The sequence below is a fragment of the Tachysurus fulvidraco genome, chromosome 2 (assembly GCF_022655615.1).
Source record: "Tachysurus fulvidraco isolate hzauxx_2018 chromosome 2, HZAU_PFXX_2.0, whole genome shotgun sequence".
Taxonomy (NCBI): Eukaryota; Metazoa; Chordata; class Actinopteri; order Siluriformes; family Bagridae; genus Tachysurus; species Tachysurus fulvidraco.
The window spans coordinates 3410751-3429130 of NC_062519.1; the positions used below are offsets into that span (position 1 = coordinate 3410751).

Here is an 18380-nt window from a genome sequence, read left to right on the forward strand (position 1 = left end):
CAGCAGAACAGAACAGATCTGCACCTCTAACTAAATATATACTAAATTACACTGAAGCTTCACCTGGATCTGCTGCTGCAGGAGGTTGATCTTGTGCTGCTGTTGGATCAGCTGCTGCTGCTGTTTAGCAATCTGAAACACACACACACACACACAAACACACACACACAGTAAAACATGATGGCTTTAGTGTTCATTTATTTCAGTATGTGAACTTTATTTCTTCTCTATAACTCTCATGACAGGTTTTGGATCTTCTTGAAGTTCACATTTCTGAACATTTCCTGTCTAACTTTAACCATCATGAAAATCCTTCAGCATGCACAAGGATAATAGCTAATTATTTACACACTAGGCAACGAATGAACATTTTTATAAACAGCTACAGAGGTCTGCAGAACATCCGGTTAAGACCAGAAGAGTTTCACTGGGATCTAACAAAAAGACTTCTGCTCTGACGGCCGTCGCATTCGAACACACGGCGATTTGATCGCTACATGTCTTCAGTCGCTTCACTATGAGGTCAAACGTACTACTACTGGTTGCCATAAGAACGACGTTTATCAATGTGTGGCAGTTTTGTTTACGTTTGTGTAGAAAAATTCATCATACGAGATGAAATTGCAGCAGTGCGTGCGCTTTGACACGGATCACATGACCTCTAGCATCTTCACTCCACAGCACCGAGTACTGAGTCGCTCCGTATTTGCTCAACGTTAAACTTTTCTCAACTGTCTGATATGACGCCCCCGTCTGGTCGCTGACGCTCGCACGTGAATGCTCTCCGATCACTTTGTCGCCGCAATGACTCGTTCACGACCTTCCCTCATCCTTAGCATCTGCCTGTTCAGGGTCACTGTGAGTTATATTTTGTCCTGTTGTAAAGAAGAACAAACTAAAAACGAAGATGAAGATAACTACGAACTGGAGCGATATAGCCTGGATTCAGACACCTCGAAGTGACGAGAGGGTCAAACTTATTATTATTATTATTATTATTATTATTATTATTATTACTACTACTATTTTAAATAAATAAATAAATAAATAAATAAATAAATAAATAAATAAATAAATAAATAAATAACACCCGATTTGGGGTTAAATCCAAACAGAGATCACAGTGAAAGTGAAAAGCAATAAACAGGTAGTGATATTTGAAGCACTTAAACAGACACGGATGCAGAGATCCACTAGAATTAAGCAGCTTGAGGCAGTTCTCTTCTCTTATGTACTTTGATCTCTTTGATCATGTCATGAGCATTGTTGCCTCCCCGGAACCCTCTCTCATCTACACACACACACACACACACACACACACACACACACACACACACACACACACACACACACACACACACCTCTTCACTACCCTTCACTTTCTATCTACTCGTTCCTTGTCCGTCTCCTCACCTGCTCCTGCTGCTGTCGAGCCAGCTCCATCTGCTGCTGTTGTTTCTCCAGGAGCAGGGCGGCCATGTTCCTCTGCTCCGAGTGCGCTCCCAACAGCTGCTCCCTCAGCGCAGACAGCTGGTTAATCATCAGCAACAGGTGAAGCTCCTTCTCAGCCAGGCTTTCTGGAGTGCCTACACACACATGCACACACACACACACACACACACACACACACACACACACACACACACACACACACACACACTGTTTGTGATTTCAAGTGGTTGGTACAAAAGTAGGATAAACAAGAATACAACACACCTTAAGGAAATAAATAACCGAATAATTTGCACATAGTGAAAGATTTCCTGCATGATTGTGATTCCAGTCGAATCCACAAAGTGAGCGAGCGGCACTAAGACACGTTTCAGACAGCTAGAAAATCTGCAATCTTTCATTACCTTTCACATTAGCAGTGCCTTGGATCTTGTCCCTCCAATCAGAGTTCAGGATCTTTTCGATAGTGGGCAGGACTGAGGACCAAATGAGGAGTAAAAATCAAACACTTGGCAAGTGAGAAAAACAAATCCAACAAACCCATCAGAATCTCAAACATCATCATGTTCTTATCAGAAATCTTACTGTGGATAAAATATCTCGTGATTATAAAAAAAATAAAAAAATAGATCATTATTTAAAGAAATCCCTTCTCATTATCATATTCTAATCATAATTATCATATTGTAACACCTGGTTATTACTTAAAAGGCATTTTATTATTGTTAAAATAAAACTTAAAAAGTAGCTTATTGTTTTAAAACAAATGTCAGAATTACAAAACAAAAGCATTTGGTTATTACTTAAAAAAAACTGTTATTATAATTATTATTTTTTTAAAAATGTGCTTATGACTTAAAATCTATTATTAAAATAATAAATCTATAATAAAATAATAAATTAATAAATCTTATTATTAAAATATTTACAGATTTCATCATTTAAAAAAAAAATCTGGTAATAAATTAAAAAGCCAAAAACACAAACCTAACTAAAAAAAAAAAAAAAAACATTTTAATTTCAAAAAAAAAAAAAAAAGTATTACTAATTATAAAAGCGATTCTATTAAACATCTCTGAACAATGCATTATCATAACATCTCATATTGAAATTGAAAAATTTTGTTATTATTAGCATCTGATCAGCATTTTTTTCTTTCATGGAAGAAAAGCGATTCTGCACTTGCTTTGCGATATTTTATATGTAAAAGCATCTAAAGCTCTCCGACTGAAATAGCAGATCAAACTCTCATCGGAAATCAAACGTATTTTGTGAGTGCTGGAATTGTTTCTCGAGGTTTCCTCGAGGTTTTCACCGTGCGGCGTTATAAGTGCTATATAACCTCTGTAATTAGCGCTGTGCAAACTGCATAATCATCAAGTCATTGGTCATTAGTCACAATGTAAAGATCTTCGAAGAAATAGCAGAATGACAGGTATGGTGTTATTAGCTTGAATGACACTAATGAGCAGTTCAGACAAAAAAGTTCACTTTCACTCCCTGGGAGGAAGCCGTGATGTGGCTGTGTTACACGGCTAGATGGAAACAAACACTTTTGCCGTAGTACCATTGTTTCTAAAATGCAAGACTACGAAGTCAAGCAGAACATCTTGGTTGAGCATGTGGGAACATCTGGGAGCTTGGTGGGAGCAAAAATAAAGAAACCTGTGAAAAAGGTACAAATGTGAGGCTTTTAAGACGCCCTTATCCAGAACGACTCACATTTTTATCTTATTTTATACAACCGAGCGATTGGGTATTGAGTTGTATAAAATTGAGTTGGTGGGGCTGGGATTTGAACTCTGATTTCTAGTCCAACACCTTATTCACTAAGCTACCAGATCTCCCATTATTGCTTTAGTTCTCTGTACCTGAACACCAACAGACCACAGACGTGTGTAAAACAAGGTATTTCGTTACGATTTAGTGAAGATTTATGTATCCGTAAGAGAAGAACTCACCCTCGTTGACATTGGGCTGGGCTTCGGGTCTGCTGTTGGGTCTGTTCAGCATGTCCTGGCTGCTGGGACTGTGTGTGTGTACTGGCTCTTTGCTGGGTGATCTTGCCTGGGCATAAAAATAGATATTAGAACAGTTATTAGAGCAGCGATCTTCAGTACAAACCAAATCTCTAAGGTGTAGACTGTAACGTTTAACTGCGTTTATAGTCTGCTTCATGCTCCTTGTTTTTGGCCTTGAAATAAACACCGGCCCCAAAAAAAGCTGGTTAGAAATGATATAGTTTATCTCAAAGTGTGGGGTTAACAAGGGTATTAGAAAGTTTAAGCCACCTGTAAGGTTAACGAATTTCCACTATAGATCATTTTCTACAGATCTTGGAAATCAACCCCACTCCTAAGAGGTAAAAAGAAAGGCCTAATTGAAACTTTGTTCTTCTTCTCCAGTTTGCCTCATAGATGAGGTGAATCTACCTGTTGCTCCATTAAATACCTCCATGTTTACAGACACACTGTAGCATTAGCATCATGCTTACCAGAGGAGATCGTGTGCTGCGGGACGTCAACTTTTCGGGGTTGCTCAGCGGCCGCGACGGCCAATTGCACGAAGGCGAGGATTGCGGTGAATCCCTGACTCCGCCTCCATCTACGGGCACCTCCTCCAGTTTGATGCCGACGCCCACCATGGTCCCGTTACCACTAGCATGGGGTTGTATCGCAGGAGGACTGCGTTCACACATTCTATGAAAGCAAACACATTTGGCAATCTACATTAAATCTCAAGCCAGGATTCATTTGTACTGCAAGCAGTTCCCGTTGCCATATCATGAGCGAGCACTAATCAGGGCATTCCGCTATCATTATTCGGTTATCTGAGCGAGCAAGAAGCCCGGACCAACAGCTGACTTCTTTGCATGAGTAGTAGAGGGAGGGGCTTTGTGAGCACCACACACAGGCCACGCCATTCAATCGCTGTTCAACAAAGACCAGAATACACAGGACTTCTTGTGGAGCTCCACTTGGGGTAGTGCCTTGTGGGTGGGTGTGTATACTGTATGTGTGCGTGTGAGAGAGAGTGTGTGGGTGTACGTGTCTCAAGGACCTGAGTCTATCAACACAGTGGCAGAAGACAGATGGAAGACTCGTGTTCTCCCTAGAGCTCGTCTCAAATGGCAAACTAAGCACATGTGCGAAGAAAGATAAAAGTGATATGGGGGGAAGAGATAAAAAGATAAACAAACAAACAAACAAACAAACATAAAACACACGGCATTATTATACACAGGGCTTAACTCTGGAACATCATATATATGTATATATATATACACACACATACATACATACAAACACACACACATTCATACACACGGACACACACACTGTACTGTTGGCCTGTTGTTGCATAGACGGAACAAAGGAAGTACAACAATGGGAAGGAGATTGACAAAAGCAATAGGCTGGGAATGCTGGAGGGTAACAATGAAGCCACAATGTGCCAAAAGGCTGCGGCTTTGGCAAGACAAATAAACAAACAAAAAAATGGGGAAGACTAGCAATGCTGCCAAAGGCAATAGTTCCTCCTTCGATTTGCATCGGCAACACAGAGCCACCTATGCACTCGCATTACACTAACACAAGGTCCTGGCAAGTCTTCAGAGCTTAGATACACGCAAGGCCGAGAAAAAGTGTCTGCAGAGGAAACTACGAGACAGTCGATCATTGACTGATAGCACTACAGCTGCAGTGAAGAAGAGGTCGAAATTTTCTCTGTACGGTTCTGACCTGCATCCTGTAGAGAGAGGAAACGGATAGAAAATGACCACGTAGAACAAAAGAAGAACAGTGTGTGAAAAATCTCAACACCGAATCAGCTTGTCTGCCGCAGGTATCAGCTGGTATGCGACACCGGTTTGTGAAGCAGGTATGCGATCCGATATGTAGAGTCAACTCTCTGCAAGTTATGCAAAAGAGTCGGAGCATTGTGTTGTGAAATCCAACCTGACACTAATCAAACAACCTTAGAGTCTCTTTACACCATGACCGATTCAACCCCATCCCTAGGTCTATTATACACAAGTAAACGCTGCAAGTAAGTTGTTTGAACTTAGAGATACTTCTGGTCCACCTAGAGATGACCTCACCAGGTTATTCGAAGTGCACTCGCGGCTATTGTGGGGAGCAAAAACTGTTAAAATATCAGACGATCTATGCGAGGAACTAAAGAGGGGTACGAAAGCTTGTTTTCAAGGCCGTACAGCAAGTGCAAAATGTCAGGACTCTCGCAACAGGTGGAAAGTCAGCTACACTCTGCTGATAAGATTTACTGACAGGGTGACTGACAGGTATGCAGATAATGAATGAAAAAAGAAGGACTTTTCACAGTCCTAACTATAAACACACTGTAAAAACCTTCCAGGGGTTTCAGGTCCTGATGCTACAGACGTCAGTGTCGATTTGTGGCAAAACAGGATTGTGCACACAACAGTTTTAACACAAACAATAATAGCATTTGAAGTACAGTAACAGACAAACGAGCGTGGACGGATTTTTCATTGACACGTCCTGGAGAGGTTTAAACTTCATCTGAATTATTACTGTATTTAATAAGACTGAACTAAATCTTGGAAATCCTGCAATTCGGGTCACACAAAAAAAAAAAAACTAAATAAATCTAATTGAGATTACTTGAGTCCCAAACTAGATACGATGAGATTAGTTTTTTCTTACCTGTTTCTCAGCTGAGGAGTCATTTCACTACTTCTTTCTGAATTTCTGAAGTCTTTGTCTAAGATTGGATTTCTACGGTATTATTATTATTATTAGCATTTAGCATGGAATTGAGCCTCAGCCTCAGCGCCCGTGATATTGAACGCTTTCCATGCGCACGACAATAGAACAAATGCCACAGGTTGTCTAACAAGTCTCAGCACGTTAGCTCAACCAGCTAACTAACACCGTGCCCCTGGCTCTGCAGATGCAAATATCACATTACTCCCTCCACCTCCTTCCCTTAAAGGGTTCCACGGTGGTTAATTTCCTCATTATGACAAGTTATTTTTGAAAAAGCCCAAACAATAAGGAATAGCAGTGCCAGGAAAACGCCTGAGCTCCAGGAGAAGTCTGTGTCCGACACATGAAAGACAAGCGCAGCGCTTGTAGTAACACGAATGACATGATGCCTGTTTGAACTTGCTGTCTGCGAGCAAGACAGTACTCTTCCTTTTCATTTCTTTCTTCTTTTCTTTAATACCTCTAATATGGCGTGCAGAAAATAATCCTGACATTTTGCCCGTTGGCAAACAGCACGTCGTGTTGAGTAACAGTTTTGGCACTGGGTGAAACAAACACACGCTCGGTATATTAATTCAAGCATTTTGTTGGGATGTTTGGTTGTGTTGCTTAAGAGCAATTTTTAGCAACCTAGACTACAAATCAAGAGCAATGCAACAGTATAGATACAAAACGTGCAAACACTAAGAGTAAATCCTCCAGCTCTGGAACAACAACCAAAAACTTATATTAATAAATGACCATATTTGTCTGCTAACACATCTAAAAAAAGCCCCAATGATTTGAGGTGTGTTAAAGCAGAGAACCAGACCAATCCGTGTCGGTCAGTCCAGTACGGTCGCAGTTGTTCACTCCTGGTAAGCCTACCAAGCCATACCAAGCTTAAGCCCGGTCAGCTGTCAGATGCCAAGAGCCGGAGTTTCTCAAAACCTCGTCCCATTCACACATTCACACACTACAGTGAAAAGCGACCCCTGAGAAGTGTCCCTGATCTGCGAAGAACATGCATGCACAGACCTTAAGAATTCCTGATCAGCCCTCATCACCCAAGGCTCGTCTCTCGGGTGCAGCGTCGTTTGCCAGCGTGGGAAAGCGGTGAAGCAAGTCATGGCACAGCTGCTGAAGTTCTCGGCGACCCAAGTGGCCAGTGACCTCCTTGGAATGGAAACGCTCGTCTTGTTTTTCAGACTATCCCTGGCTCGGTCTGACACGGTGCAGCCACAGTCGCATGACTTTATCCAAAACAAACAGTGGCATTTGCATGATAGGACTGCCTTCTTAATGTGTACACATGGTTCAGCAGGAATGGTTACAAAATAATAAATACGAAAACAAGATTTATAAATAGGCATCAATGCTGAAGGAAAGAAAATTTGAGCTCGGTTCAAACTGTGGACATTTCTAGGCGGGCTTTTATCGATTTAAACCCAGAGAAGTTAATACTGGGTTTTACAAATCAGAACAATGTGTAATAATAACCAGGGATGCAGCTTGTACAACTCACTTAATGCAGCTCTTTATTTAAGCTGTTTAATGCTGTGACAGGATAACAAGAGGGGGGGGGTGTCTCCGAGGTTATTTAAAAAAAGGTATTTTCTCTTTATATCTCCTGGACAAACAAAATGCAAACGTTAGCAAACAATGTCAGCATTCATCTGGAAGATTTAGAGAATGAAAAAAAGTCCTGGATGTTGTTTATCTAGCTTCACTTGAGTGTAACGGTGCTTAGGGTTAGAGCTTTACAGACGGACGTGTCGGCCAAGCATAAACATTTTTTTACATTTTTTTTATTAAACCTTCGTTTTTAAAAAAAAAAAAAAAAACCTTCTATCCAGAATGAGCCTTCTCTACTAACGAAACATACCATGTGAAGGAAATCAGCAGGCCATTATTCGAACATGTTGCACAATGGGGGAGAGAGAGAAAGAGAGAAAGAAAGAGAGAGTAGAGAGAGACTCTTTATTCTTTATACTCCAGGTCATAATGGTCCTTTAATATGGATTTTCCTCTTCCCTCCCAGGGACAGCCCCCGCTCAGTCCCCTCCACACAGGTATGGGTCTTTGGATGTTTTGAATAAAGGAAGCAAAAAAAAAAAACAAATGCAAATCGACGAGGATCCAAGAGGAGACAAAACTCCAAAGACGGTTGCCTTTTCCGTAAAAAACAAATATGATCGCTGATGTCACGATTTAGTATCCAAACAAAGTTTTGACTCCATCTTTACACGCTAAATAAATAATTTACGCAAATGAATTTTGGATTTGATCTAAGCAAATAAATACACGGATATACCATTAATACTAAAACCAACAGCATGTTTATATCAGCACTTTGGCATCAACACCTATGTTTATCTTTGAAAGAAAAGTCTCTTTCGCATCATCAGGCCTGTATCTTTTAAGAGCCCAAAATGGGGTGGGGGGGGGGGGGTGAATCTCCTAAATAAGACATCTTAACAGGATGATGACACAAGCGTGGTTTGGACACACAAAAAAAAAAAAAAAAAAATGAGGAGAGAAGAAAGGCGTGCGCTGCTGCTGGGTTTTTTTCTCCCCCACTCTTCCTTCTGCTTTTCAGAAATAGAGGTTAAAAAGCGTACTCTTTCATCGTAGCTCTCCGGGCCTGAAACAGTCCGCTTATTGTGCCACAGAGCGAAAGGCTAGTGTGGCATTTATCAGAGACACAAGAGGAGGATGGGGAGAGGGGGGCAGTGAATGAGGGGGAAGGCACACACAAACACACTCCGAATAAAGAAACATAACAAGAGAAGAGGAATAAAGGATGTTTGTGAAGGGCCCCCTTTCACGCAAAGAAGAAAAAAAAGCCTCACAAAACCAGCTCTCCAATTTGCCAATTTCCTTCAGGCGAAGTAAGAGAGATAAAAAAAGATATTAAAATTGTACTGTTTTCTGAATCAGGCGCACTTTTATGTCCCATCCTGCACTACATGCACTTTTGCATTGTGTGTGTGTGTGTGTGTGTGTGTGTGTGTGTGTTGGAAAATTGGTCTCAAGAACACATCATCACACTACTAGCTTCATAATATTCAACCCATCGCTCGCACGCCCTTGAACCGCGGGATAAACAGAGATCTTTAAGATGCCAGGGCAACGCATCTGTGGTGTTACCATGGCGACCTGGCCATCGTCTTTTGTGTGGCGAGGAACACAACAGGTAATTCTGAGCAACTGCTGGTCCCATTATTGAACCCGCTGTCGAGCTTGGCTCGCTGAGAAGAGAAAAATAAATAAATAAAAATACGGGACGTAACCTGGAGTCAAAATGTAAAAATAGCAGAGGAAGTTTTAGTGAAGAAATATATTGTGAATTTGGGGGGAAAGGATTTGGATTGGAATAAAGAGATCAGAGGTGAGGAATGAAAAGAAAATGAGGCAGAAAGCTGTTATGTACGAGATCGTTACGAGATGAGTTCTGTTACAAAAAAACACAACTACTGAACATGACCTAAAAACAACTTTATACCATTTAAAACATGCTTAAATTGATAAATATACATTAAATTATATATAAGCAGGAGAGGAAAGAGTACAAATCAAAGTAGTGTTACTTCATAAGAATAAACTAGTAGCTTATAAAAAAACAACAACTAAGTATTCTGATAATCACGAGCTAACCTAGTTAGCACAACTACTGAAACTGAAACTCTGAAAAGTTCTCACAGGTTCAGTCGCGGATGTTTCTGTATCGTAGCGCTAACGAGTATTCACCCAAAACCTCAGTGATTATTATACGTTAGCAGACGTTCTCAGGTTCTCTCTCTGATTTAATCTGCTGAGCTTCAGAGTTTAAACATTCAGATCTCTGAGTGCAGTAAAAAAAAAACTAATAGAGGATTTACTTTAATAGAGGAACCCTGAAATCTAGCTAGCTAGATGGATTAGCTAGAGTTTAAAACGGTTCAGTTAAGGTTCAAATGTCCAGCTACAGTTATATAAAGACACTAAGGACATGATGACTCTAATTAAAACTCTGACTAACAGCGATTTAGTGTACTAGCGGTTAACTAGCTAGTTTTCTAGCTAGCTAGCTTGATTAGCTAGATTTTAAAAGTTTTAAACAACATTATGGTTAAAAGGCTGTCAATTCAAGCTACAGTTAAACAAAACAGTAAGAAAATGATGACACAAATCAAAAGTGTGCTAGCGGTTAACTAGCTTCTCTTAGGAAACTGTAATTGGGTAGTTTCGTCTCAGGAATTGTACTCCGTATCGAGGGAATTTGTAGCTTATTTTTCTTTACACCCCTGTATATAAATAATATCCTCATGACCGGCTCTCACAAATAGGTAGCAAAGTAGATCATTTCTAGTTAAATAGGTTGCATTTGTCATGAAATTCTCAGCAATTTTAGATCAAAATATTACACTTTATAACTCTAGCTACAACAGCTAGCTAGCTTAGCACACTGACATTTTTAATGTTCCAGCCTCTTAACACTGATTGGTCCAAACTGTATATTTAGTGACATCACAATCAGAGCTAATATGTAAATCAGCTCTGTAAATCAGATTTTTTTATGATGTGGCAACAAATATGATCAGATTATCAAAATGAAAGTCACATCTTTGATTTTTTTAATCTAGCTAGCTAGCCTGTCACACTGAAATCTTCTGTGTTCCAGACTTTAAGCTTCGACCTGATTGGTCCAAACTGTGCCAATGTGTAAAACTTGTGGGGGGAAAAAAAAGGAAAAAATAAAAAATGGAAAACTTTTATATTGTGGCATCAAATGAGATCAGATTATGAAATTAAAAGTCGCATTTAGGATATTTTTACTCTACCCGAGAAAGCTAGCTAACTGTTTCAGACTTTAATCTGAAACTTGATCGATCCAAATCGTACACATTAGTGACATCACCAACAGCACTATGGTGAAACCCCGCCCCCAAAATCAATATCTGACTTCAATGGAAAATGAAATGATCAGCTAAATAAATTTAAAAAGTCACATTTTGGATTCCTTGTAACTTGGAAAACATTTTACATTTTAACCGACGATTAAAAAGAAGAGTACAAGGAGACGGAAAAAAATCCTCTCACATCGATCGATAATTTTTTTATCGATTTTTTTTCCGTAGACATGGCAAAGCGGAAGTTTAAGAATAAAAAAAAAAAAAAAAAAAAGGTGAGACCTTCACCATTCAGGACATCCTGAGGCGATCCAGGTCTCACCAGAGCACGTGTTCTTGTTCCCGCTACAAACAGGATACACACTTTCTCTACATGCCTGGACACGGGCGCCACAAACAACAGAGGGAATACACAGAAAGAATAAAAGATAAATCAGACAAGCCTTGAAAAGAAAAGGAAAGGAAAGAAGAATAAAAGAGAAAAGAAAGGTAGATTATGAAAGGAAGAATGAAAAGCAGGGGAAAGGTGGGTGATGCAAATCAAACGGTCCTACGTAATGAAGCAGAAACTTCCATTACACACTTCTTACACAGCAGTAAAGGAAATACAGTTAGCTTTGCTGTTGTGCCTAATAAAAGCCTCATAGCGGTCAGAAGGTGTCGATAAGGTTTCGTTAGCAGCAGCGATATCAGGAGTGCAGCTGTAAATCACAGGTAGGTTTGTAGTAACGTCCTTCGACGTGAGAGTTTTAACAAACTTATCACTACATCAATTTATAATTCAGTTTTAACACCAGAAGTACACTTTACTTTATTAAATATCCAGTACTAAATTGCATATTCGAGTATATACTGTACACCAAACATCGTTTTTAAACTACGTACAATTTGCCAAAGCCTTGAAACAAGAATGAATAAACGACTATGTTCGAGAGATACGATGACATCCGTTTTGTCGTGACGACCCTTTCAGATTACGTGATTACCAAACATCCAGAGATGAGCTTCATGCTTTAAGGATGACAGCCAGTGATATTGTTCTTATAGACAGATCAGAGAAATATTATACCATTAAAGGAGGTCCAGGTGAAGACCAATAGTGCATTATTGTTAGTTGTGCAAATCGAACTTTATTAGAAGCCAAATTACTCCACAATTATCCTTAAAAAAATACTGTTACTTGAGAGCAAAGACTAGAGACATCAGGCCAACCGTACTCAAATGAGCTTTTGTACAACACGGTGTGTGTGTAAGCTGCTTTCTAAAAAAGATCTGTACGGAAAAAAAAAACTTCTGAACCCACTTAAAATGAATCAACTGGTGCGCAGGATGCTTTGATGAAAAAAAAAAACACAACTGTTGATATGGTGAGGTTTTCTGTAAGGTGACATTTGTGGAAGGAGTCTCCAGTGTCAGGATCAATTAGTCTTCAGGACAGACTTGTGGTTTCCCGTTTATACAAAAAGCCGCGTTTTGTTAAATAATAGAGAAAGCAATAAAAAAAAAGCTGTGATGACATGAACCGACTCGTTTCATGGAGCAATCCACGTGGTTAAACGTAACCGTAATTAAAGAGATTACAAAGATGCGGTTTAATTCACTCATTCATAAATAACATCGGTGTAATTGGTGGCAAATCGCTGCGGTATACGAGGAACAATTTGGGGTGTGCTGTTATTAAAGAACACTCCGGGGTGGTAGGTAAATGTCCTGTTTTTTTTTTTTTTTAACTTGATAATCATCGTTTCATAAAATTACGTTCTAGGAGTAATCAGATTGAAGATTTGGTATCTCTTAGTAACTTCATCACTCTCTCTTTCTCTCGCTAACCGATTCGTCAAGAGCGCGATTCGATTCGACATCCAGCTTGTAAAACAAAAATGATCTGAAACTGTTTGAAGAAAAAAAAAAAAACAGAGAGAAAGGAAATTAAAAGAAAAAAAGATCATTGGAAAATATTTTTCTGAGCGCGAGTGTGAAGTTTGTGCAGTGGTTCTCGACCACATTAATGATGGAATGGAGCGCTCACACACACACACACACACACACACACTCACATGCCCCCCCTCCCACCACTGATATACCAAAAATTCTAAGAAGACAAAGATAATATCAAAAATGTAATCTGTTAGTATAGGTACTGCATGAGATACTGGGAAATAAGCTCAAAGCAAAAGAGCTCATAAGCTAATGAGATGAGAAAGAATTTAGTGTGTGTGTTTGCTTGTGTGTGTGTGTGTGTGTGTGTGTGTGTGTGTGTGTGTGTGTGTGTGTGTGTGTGTGTGTGTGTGTAAACAGAAAACAGAAACCGGGTATAAATCATGTTTAACCCACACTAACTATATCTCTCTTGTTTAATCATGTAAAATAATTAAACACTCACATACAGATTGTTGTCAGGAATGAAAGAAGTTTAACCCACATTTCCGACTTTCTCTAACTTTACACGGCATCATCTGACACACTTTAATGATTATACGTTTCAGTTACAGTGCCGGATGAGTCAGTCGAAGCGACGCCAACAAACCAGTTATTTCTTCCTCGGTAATGAAGTGAAAACACTACAATAAAGTGTAACTGTCACTCTTCATGGATGGAATAAAACCTAGGTCTCGTATCAGAACTAGATTTCTCCCTGTACACGTTTTACACGGCAATAAAATAAATATATCCAACAGTCTTTGGTTTATTTTAACCAAATCATGAAGTATAGTGGGTTAGTAAGTTATCGAACGATATGAATGGCGTCGGTGTTCTCGTGGGGACGGAGGGGGACATGCAAATGGGCTTGCGGTGATATTTCCATGGCACATTCTTTGCCACTGAAAGCCCTTGCTGTGCTCAAAGAACTGTTGTGAATTATTCCAGTTTGTGAAAAGGGGAATGAATACACAAATAACCAAACAAAATAAAAGTCCAAACAAATCTGTCGGTAATGTCCGCATCTAAAACGAGCAGGATTGCGAGGCCGCTCTCGCCTTATCTTATCTCTCGTAACACTAGCGCGCCTTGTGAGGGATTCTGCGAGGTATAACACCAAATTTGAGTTTATGCTGCTGGAGAAATTATTAAACCAATCAGTTACAGAGGTGTTTTATTACATGTCCAACACACACAAAGAGTTATCACACAGAGAGGAAAAAATAAAGTGTGTGTGTGCGTGTGTGTGTGTGTGTGTGCGCGTGCATGTATATATATATATATATATTGTATTTTGTATAACTGTATTCTTTAAACAAATGAGGAACGTGTTTACCTGAAACACAGCAATCCTCAGCATTTACATTTCATTTAAAGTCAAATCTACATTTTAAAAAAGAAACGCACCGATGGCTTCAGAAATGATCGTGGAATCCTGATACGTTATCAACCTGGAACTTTTACATTTTTAAAAAGAAATAAGTCAAGTTTTAAACCGCAATTATGACGAGATATTAAAGAAGACTCCGAATCTGTGCGGTTGACAACATTACAGATTCAAACGTCATGAAATACTTTATTTATTCATTTATTTAAAACCAATTTTATCTCCACGCCGTACGGATTCAAATAGCACGCAAGGACGCTTACTGCTACTTTAAAATTTTTCTTTAAATGTCTGAACGCTGCTAGAGAAATGATTATAGATTTAATCATCCTCTAGTCTCTTTTTTGTAATTATTTGGAGTTTGATTTTTTTTTTTTTAAAGAAAGAAAGAAAAAAGAAAGAAACTCAAGTCACAAAACACACACACACGCACACACACACACATACACACACACACATACACACACATGCTCAAGCTTGCAGGATCATTTTCCCCCTAAATGCTCCCAACACCTTCTTAGGAAAGAGAAAAAAGGAGACAAAGTAAAATAGAAAACATATAACATGAGAAAAAAAGAAAAGAAAAGAAAAGAAAGAAAGAAAAGAGGAGTGAGTATATTGACCAGTCTTGCCTCCTGTTTGGAGTAAAACCTGTTTGGCAGTTGTGAGTGGAAGCTGTAATTCAAAGGGATCAGTTTCCTTTTATTCTTGTTCAGGCAGATTTACGGCTTTTAGTAAACGCTACCGCAACGAGGACGCACCGAGCAAAGGACCCTCACGCCGAGAGCTGTGCCTAGAGAAAACTCTTAGAAGTTCAACTGCTTATTTATAAAAATGAGAGTTGAAAAGTAATAATAATAATAATAATATTTATTATTATTATTATTATTATTATTATTATATCAAGAAGAAAAGTTTTCATTTTCTAATAATTTGCATTTAGTTAAATAACAATGTATTTATTTATATGTCTGTTTGTTTATTTATCCATTCATTCATTTATTTATTATTTACTTCTTTCTATCTTCATTTATTTATTTATTTATTTATTTATTTATTGTTGTTGTTGCATTTCCCAGCCTGACCAGACCTTCTGACTTTGCATGATGCGCTTAACACCGCTTAACCCAAAAGACCTCGAATATCCCGAGACTGAAATTCTACCAAGAAAACATGTACAAATTTTTTAAAAATCCCTCAGCGTTTGTTAACCATAAATTAAAAGCGACACCTTCAGATATTTAAAGGCCTGTAAAATTGTAACCTGTTAAAACAGCCTGACATGAGTTATTATGCAAATATGTATCGGCAGGCTCAAAGGCACGGACGTTTACATAGGAAAAGTAATGATACTTACTCAAGGAAAAGTAATGGCACCCCCTTTCAGCTGAACTGTAGGACAATAGGGATGATTTACTTTTAGCTGCTGCCTTATTTGTTCACCTTTTTCTTTTTCTGCAGCCTTCTCAATGAACTCTGCTCTTATGTCTGATTTCTGCTGCTGCCCTGCCTTCATGCCACTGCTGAGGGAAAGAGAGAGAGAGAGAGAGCGAGAGAGAGAAAGAGAGAGAGAGAGAGACAGAGAGAGAGAGAGAGAGAGAGAGAGAGAGAGAGAGAAAGAAAGAGAGAGAGAGAGAAGAAAGAGGGGGTAGGTGGCAGCGGAGGACGAGTGTTTGGGAACATGTGGGCTGCTGTGAAAAAGTGTTGATAGCACTTTCCATGTGCAGCAAATGAAGTCATTGTCTAATACGCACAAATTATCACCATTTACATTTCATTCATTAAAACCAAAACAAACAGAAACAATTTGTTTTTCATGCCCCAGTGGTCTTTAAAAGAAAAAAACTAAAGAAAAATGTCACAGGTTGCATTAATCCATGTGAACATAGAAAAAAAAATAGTTTTAAGTTACAGATTAAAATATCAAACAAAGGATTAAAGGTTATTTGGTGGTTAAATGAGAGAAAATGCACTAAAATAATTAGATTTTGTAACTTTTTTCGCATTACTTTCTATAGAAATTTTATATACTGCAAATATAATCGACTATAAATAACGAGCAAACACACAAAGTGCAAATTTGAGATATTTTTATGTTTACTTATTATTTATGTTTATGTTGTAAACAATTTCCTTTTTTTCAAAAAAAAAATTTAACCAAAATGTTTATTTTCTTTTAAAAAAAAACTAAAATAATTTCAGCTCTAACAAGAATGACAGCGATCAGCGGTGCAGTTCTGTGAGAATAGACGGGTTTCAGCATGACTGTTTTTTTGTTTTTTTTTTGGAAACCAAGAGTCAAAGGAAATAAAAAAAAAAAATCTCACCAGGTTTGTAAAGTGAATGTGTACAAGTTACATTTCCACCGTTTGGCCCGAGTTCAAATTGGTCTGAAAACTGTGCATCATACCTGGCAACCTGGTGTCTTCTTCTAATCGATTTTGATTCCTATCTGCTGTGTGTGTGTGTGTAGGGTTTAGACTGACATTTTGAACCATGCTTCATTGAATTTGCATTTTATGCTACTTTCTGTAAACACAGTTAAGTCTACTACTTGTCATAAATGCTCAAGTAGTAGATGTAAGAAAAACTTAAACAAACCGATTTAACTGACGGGAAAGTTTTTCATGGTCTGGTAAGCCGAGGACAAGTGTCCTAACAAAGCCGATTTCCAAAAATATCCTAGGACTCAATGATCACAATGTCGTATTAGTCTTTAAAAAAGCACTATATTTAACAACATGCCATGTTTTCATACCGTTCTAGCACTTGTTAGAAACTCAAGACAGAACAAAGCATGATACATTCCGTTTCTCACTAAAAGACAATGACATATACTAACCGACTGCATTACTTTCTTACTCCTAGTGACACATGAAACAAAGAAGATTAAGTGACAAAGTCACACAGAGGATTTGATGGACAGCGACAATGCAAGCATATCTTTGTGTGTTTTTGAAAGACTGCCTCATTTGATCTCATTGACGAGGCTTCAGGCCCGGAGGAAACACACTTCACAAGCCATTGTTACGGTTGCTCTCATCAGACCTGGAGTTCAATAGGACACTGAGGGAAAAAAAATACAATGTGGCACTGAGCGTATAAGGTCGAAGTTTGAAAACAGGACGAAGTGCACTTCTGGTCTCTCCGCAGATCTCGACAGCAAAGGAAGTGTGATTAGGAGGCTATCACTGGGCCCAAAATGGTCCAGTGGAGTTACGTAATGCTGCTGTGTTTCACCTGAAAGAAACTTCCTGACTGGGACAGAAGCACAGATCAAGTTGAGACAGGTGACTCTAAACAGTCCAACATCCATCAGAAATTCATGAGACATCCATCAGAGATCTGTTAGAGATCTATCAGAGATCTGTTAGAGATCTATCATTGATCTGTTAGAGATCTCTCAGGAGATCTGTTAGAGATCTGTTAGAGATCTATCAGAGATGTGTTAGAGATCTATCAGAGATCTGTTAGAGATCTATCAGAGATCTGTTAGAGATCTATCAGAGATCTCTTAGAGATCTATCATTGATCTGTTAGAGATCTATCAGAGATCCAACAGAAATTCACCAAAGATATATCATAGCTCCTTCAGGGAGTTGTTAAATTAATCACTTAAACCAGGTGTCAACAGAGCAAGAAAAAAGAAGACAAAGAAACATATAATCCTCTCCTGGGGAAAAAAATTGAATGAAAAAATGCTGAGAGGTGAGAGAAAGAAAAGCAAACAATGTCATAGAAAAAAGAAAGGAAGAAAAACAAGCTGCATGTCAGAGACAGACATAAAAACAAACTGTATGTCAGAGGAAGAAAGACAAAAGGACAGATCACAGATAATAGAGGAGAGAGTTAGAGAGAGAGAGAGAGAGAGAGAGAGAGAGAGAGAGAGAGAGAGAGAGAGAATAAGGGGGAAGAAAGAAAGAAAGAAAGAAAGAAAGAAAGAAAGAAAGAAAGAAAGAAAGAAAGAAAGAGCAATGGAGGGATGGATGGAGGAAAAAGAAA

General features: G+C 38.7%; 1 protein-coding gene across 7 annotated transcripts in view; it reads right to left on the reverse strand.

Moving 5' to 3' along the window:
• LOC113647866 (SRY-box transcription factor 13) overlaps positions 1-18380 on the reverse strand; it is a 33249-nt gene that overhangs the window by 12903 nt on the left and 1966 nt on the right. For 4 of the 7 annotated variants that reach the window (XM_047808552.1, XM_027154845.2, XM_027154846.2 and 1 more), the window contains exons 1-6: positions 7218-7410; positions 3947-4151; positions 3414-3519; positions 1857-1928; positions 1414-1586; positions 64-132 (exon numbers count right to left, since the gene is read on the reverse strand). In XM_047808552.1, the coding sequence (XP_047664508.1) occupies positions 64-132; positions 1414-1586; positions 1857-1928; positions 3414-3519; positions 3947-4151; positions 7218-7309 (717 nt within the window). In that variant the 5' untranslated portion in view covers positions 7310-7410. Of the gene's footprint in view, positions 1-63; positions 133-1413; positions 1587-1856; positions 1929-3413; positions 3520-3946; positions 4152-6137; positions 6334-7217; positions 7411-15735; positions 15900-18380 lie in introns of those variants that run through there. The other 3 variants (XM_027154850.2, XM_027154847.2, XM_027154848.2) reach the window with 3 other exon arrangements.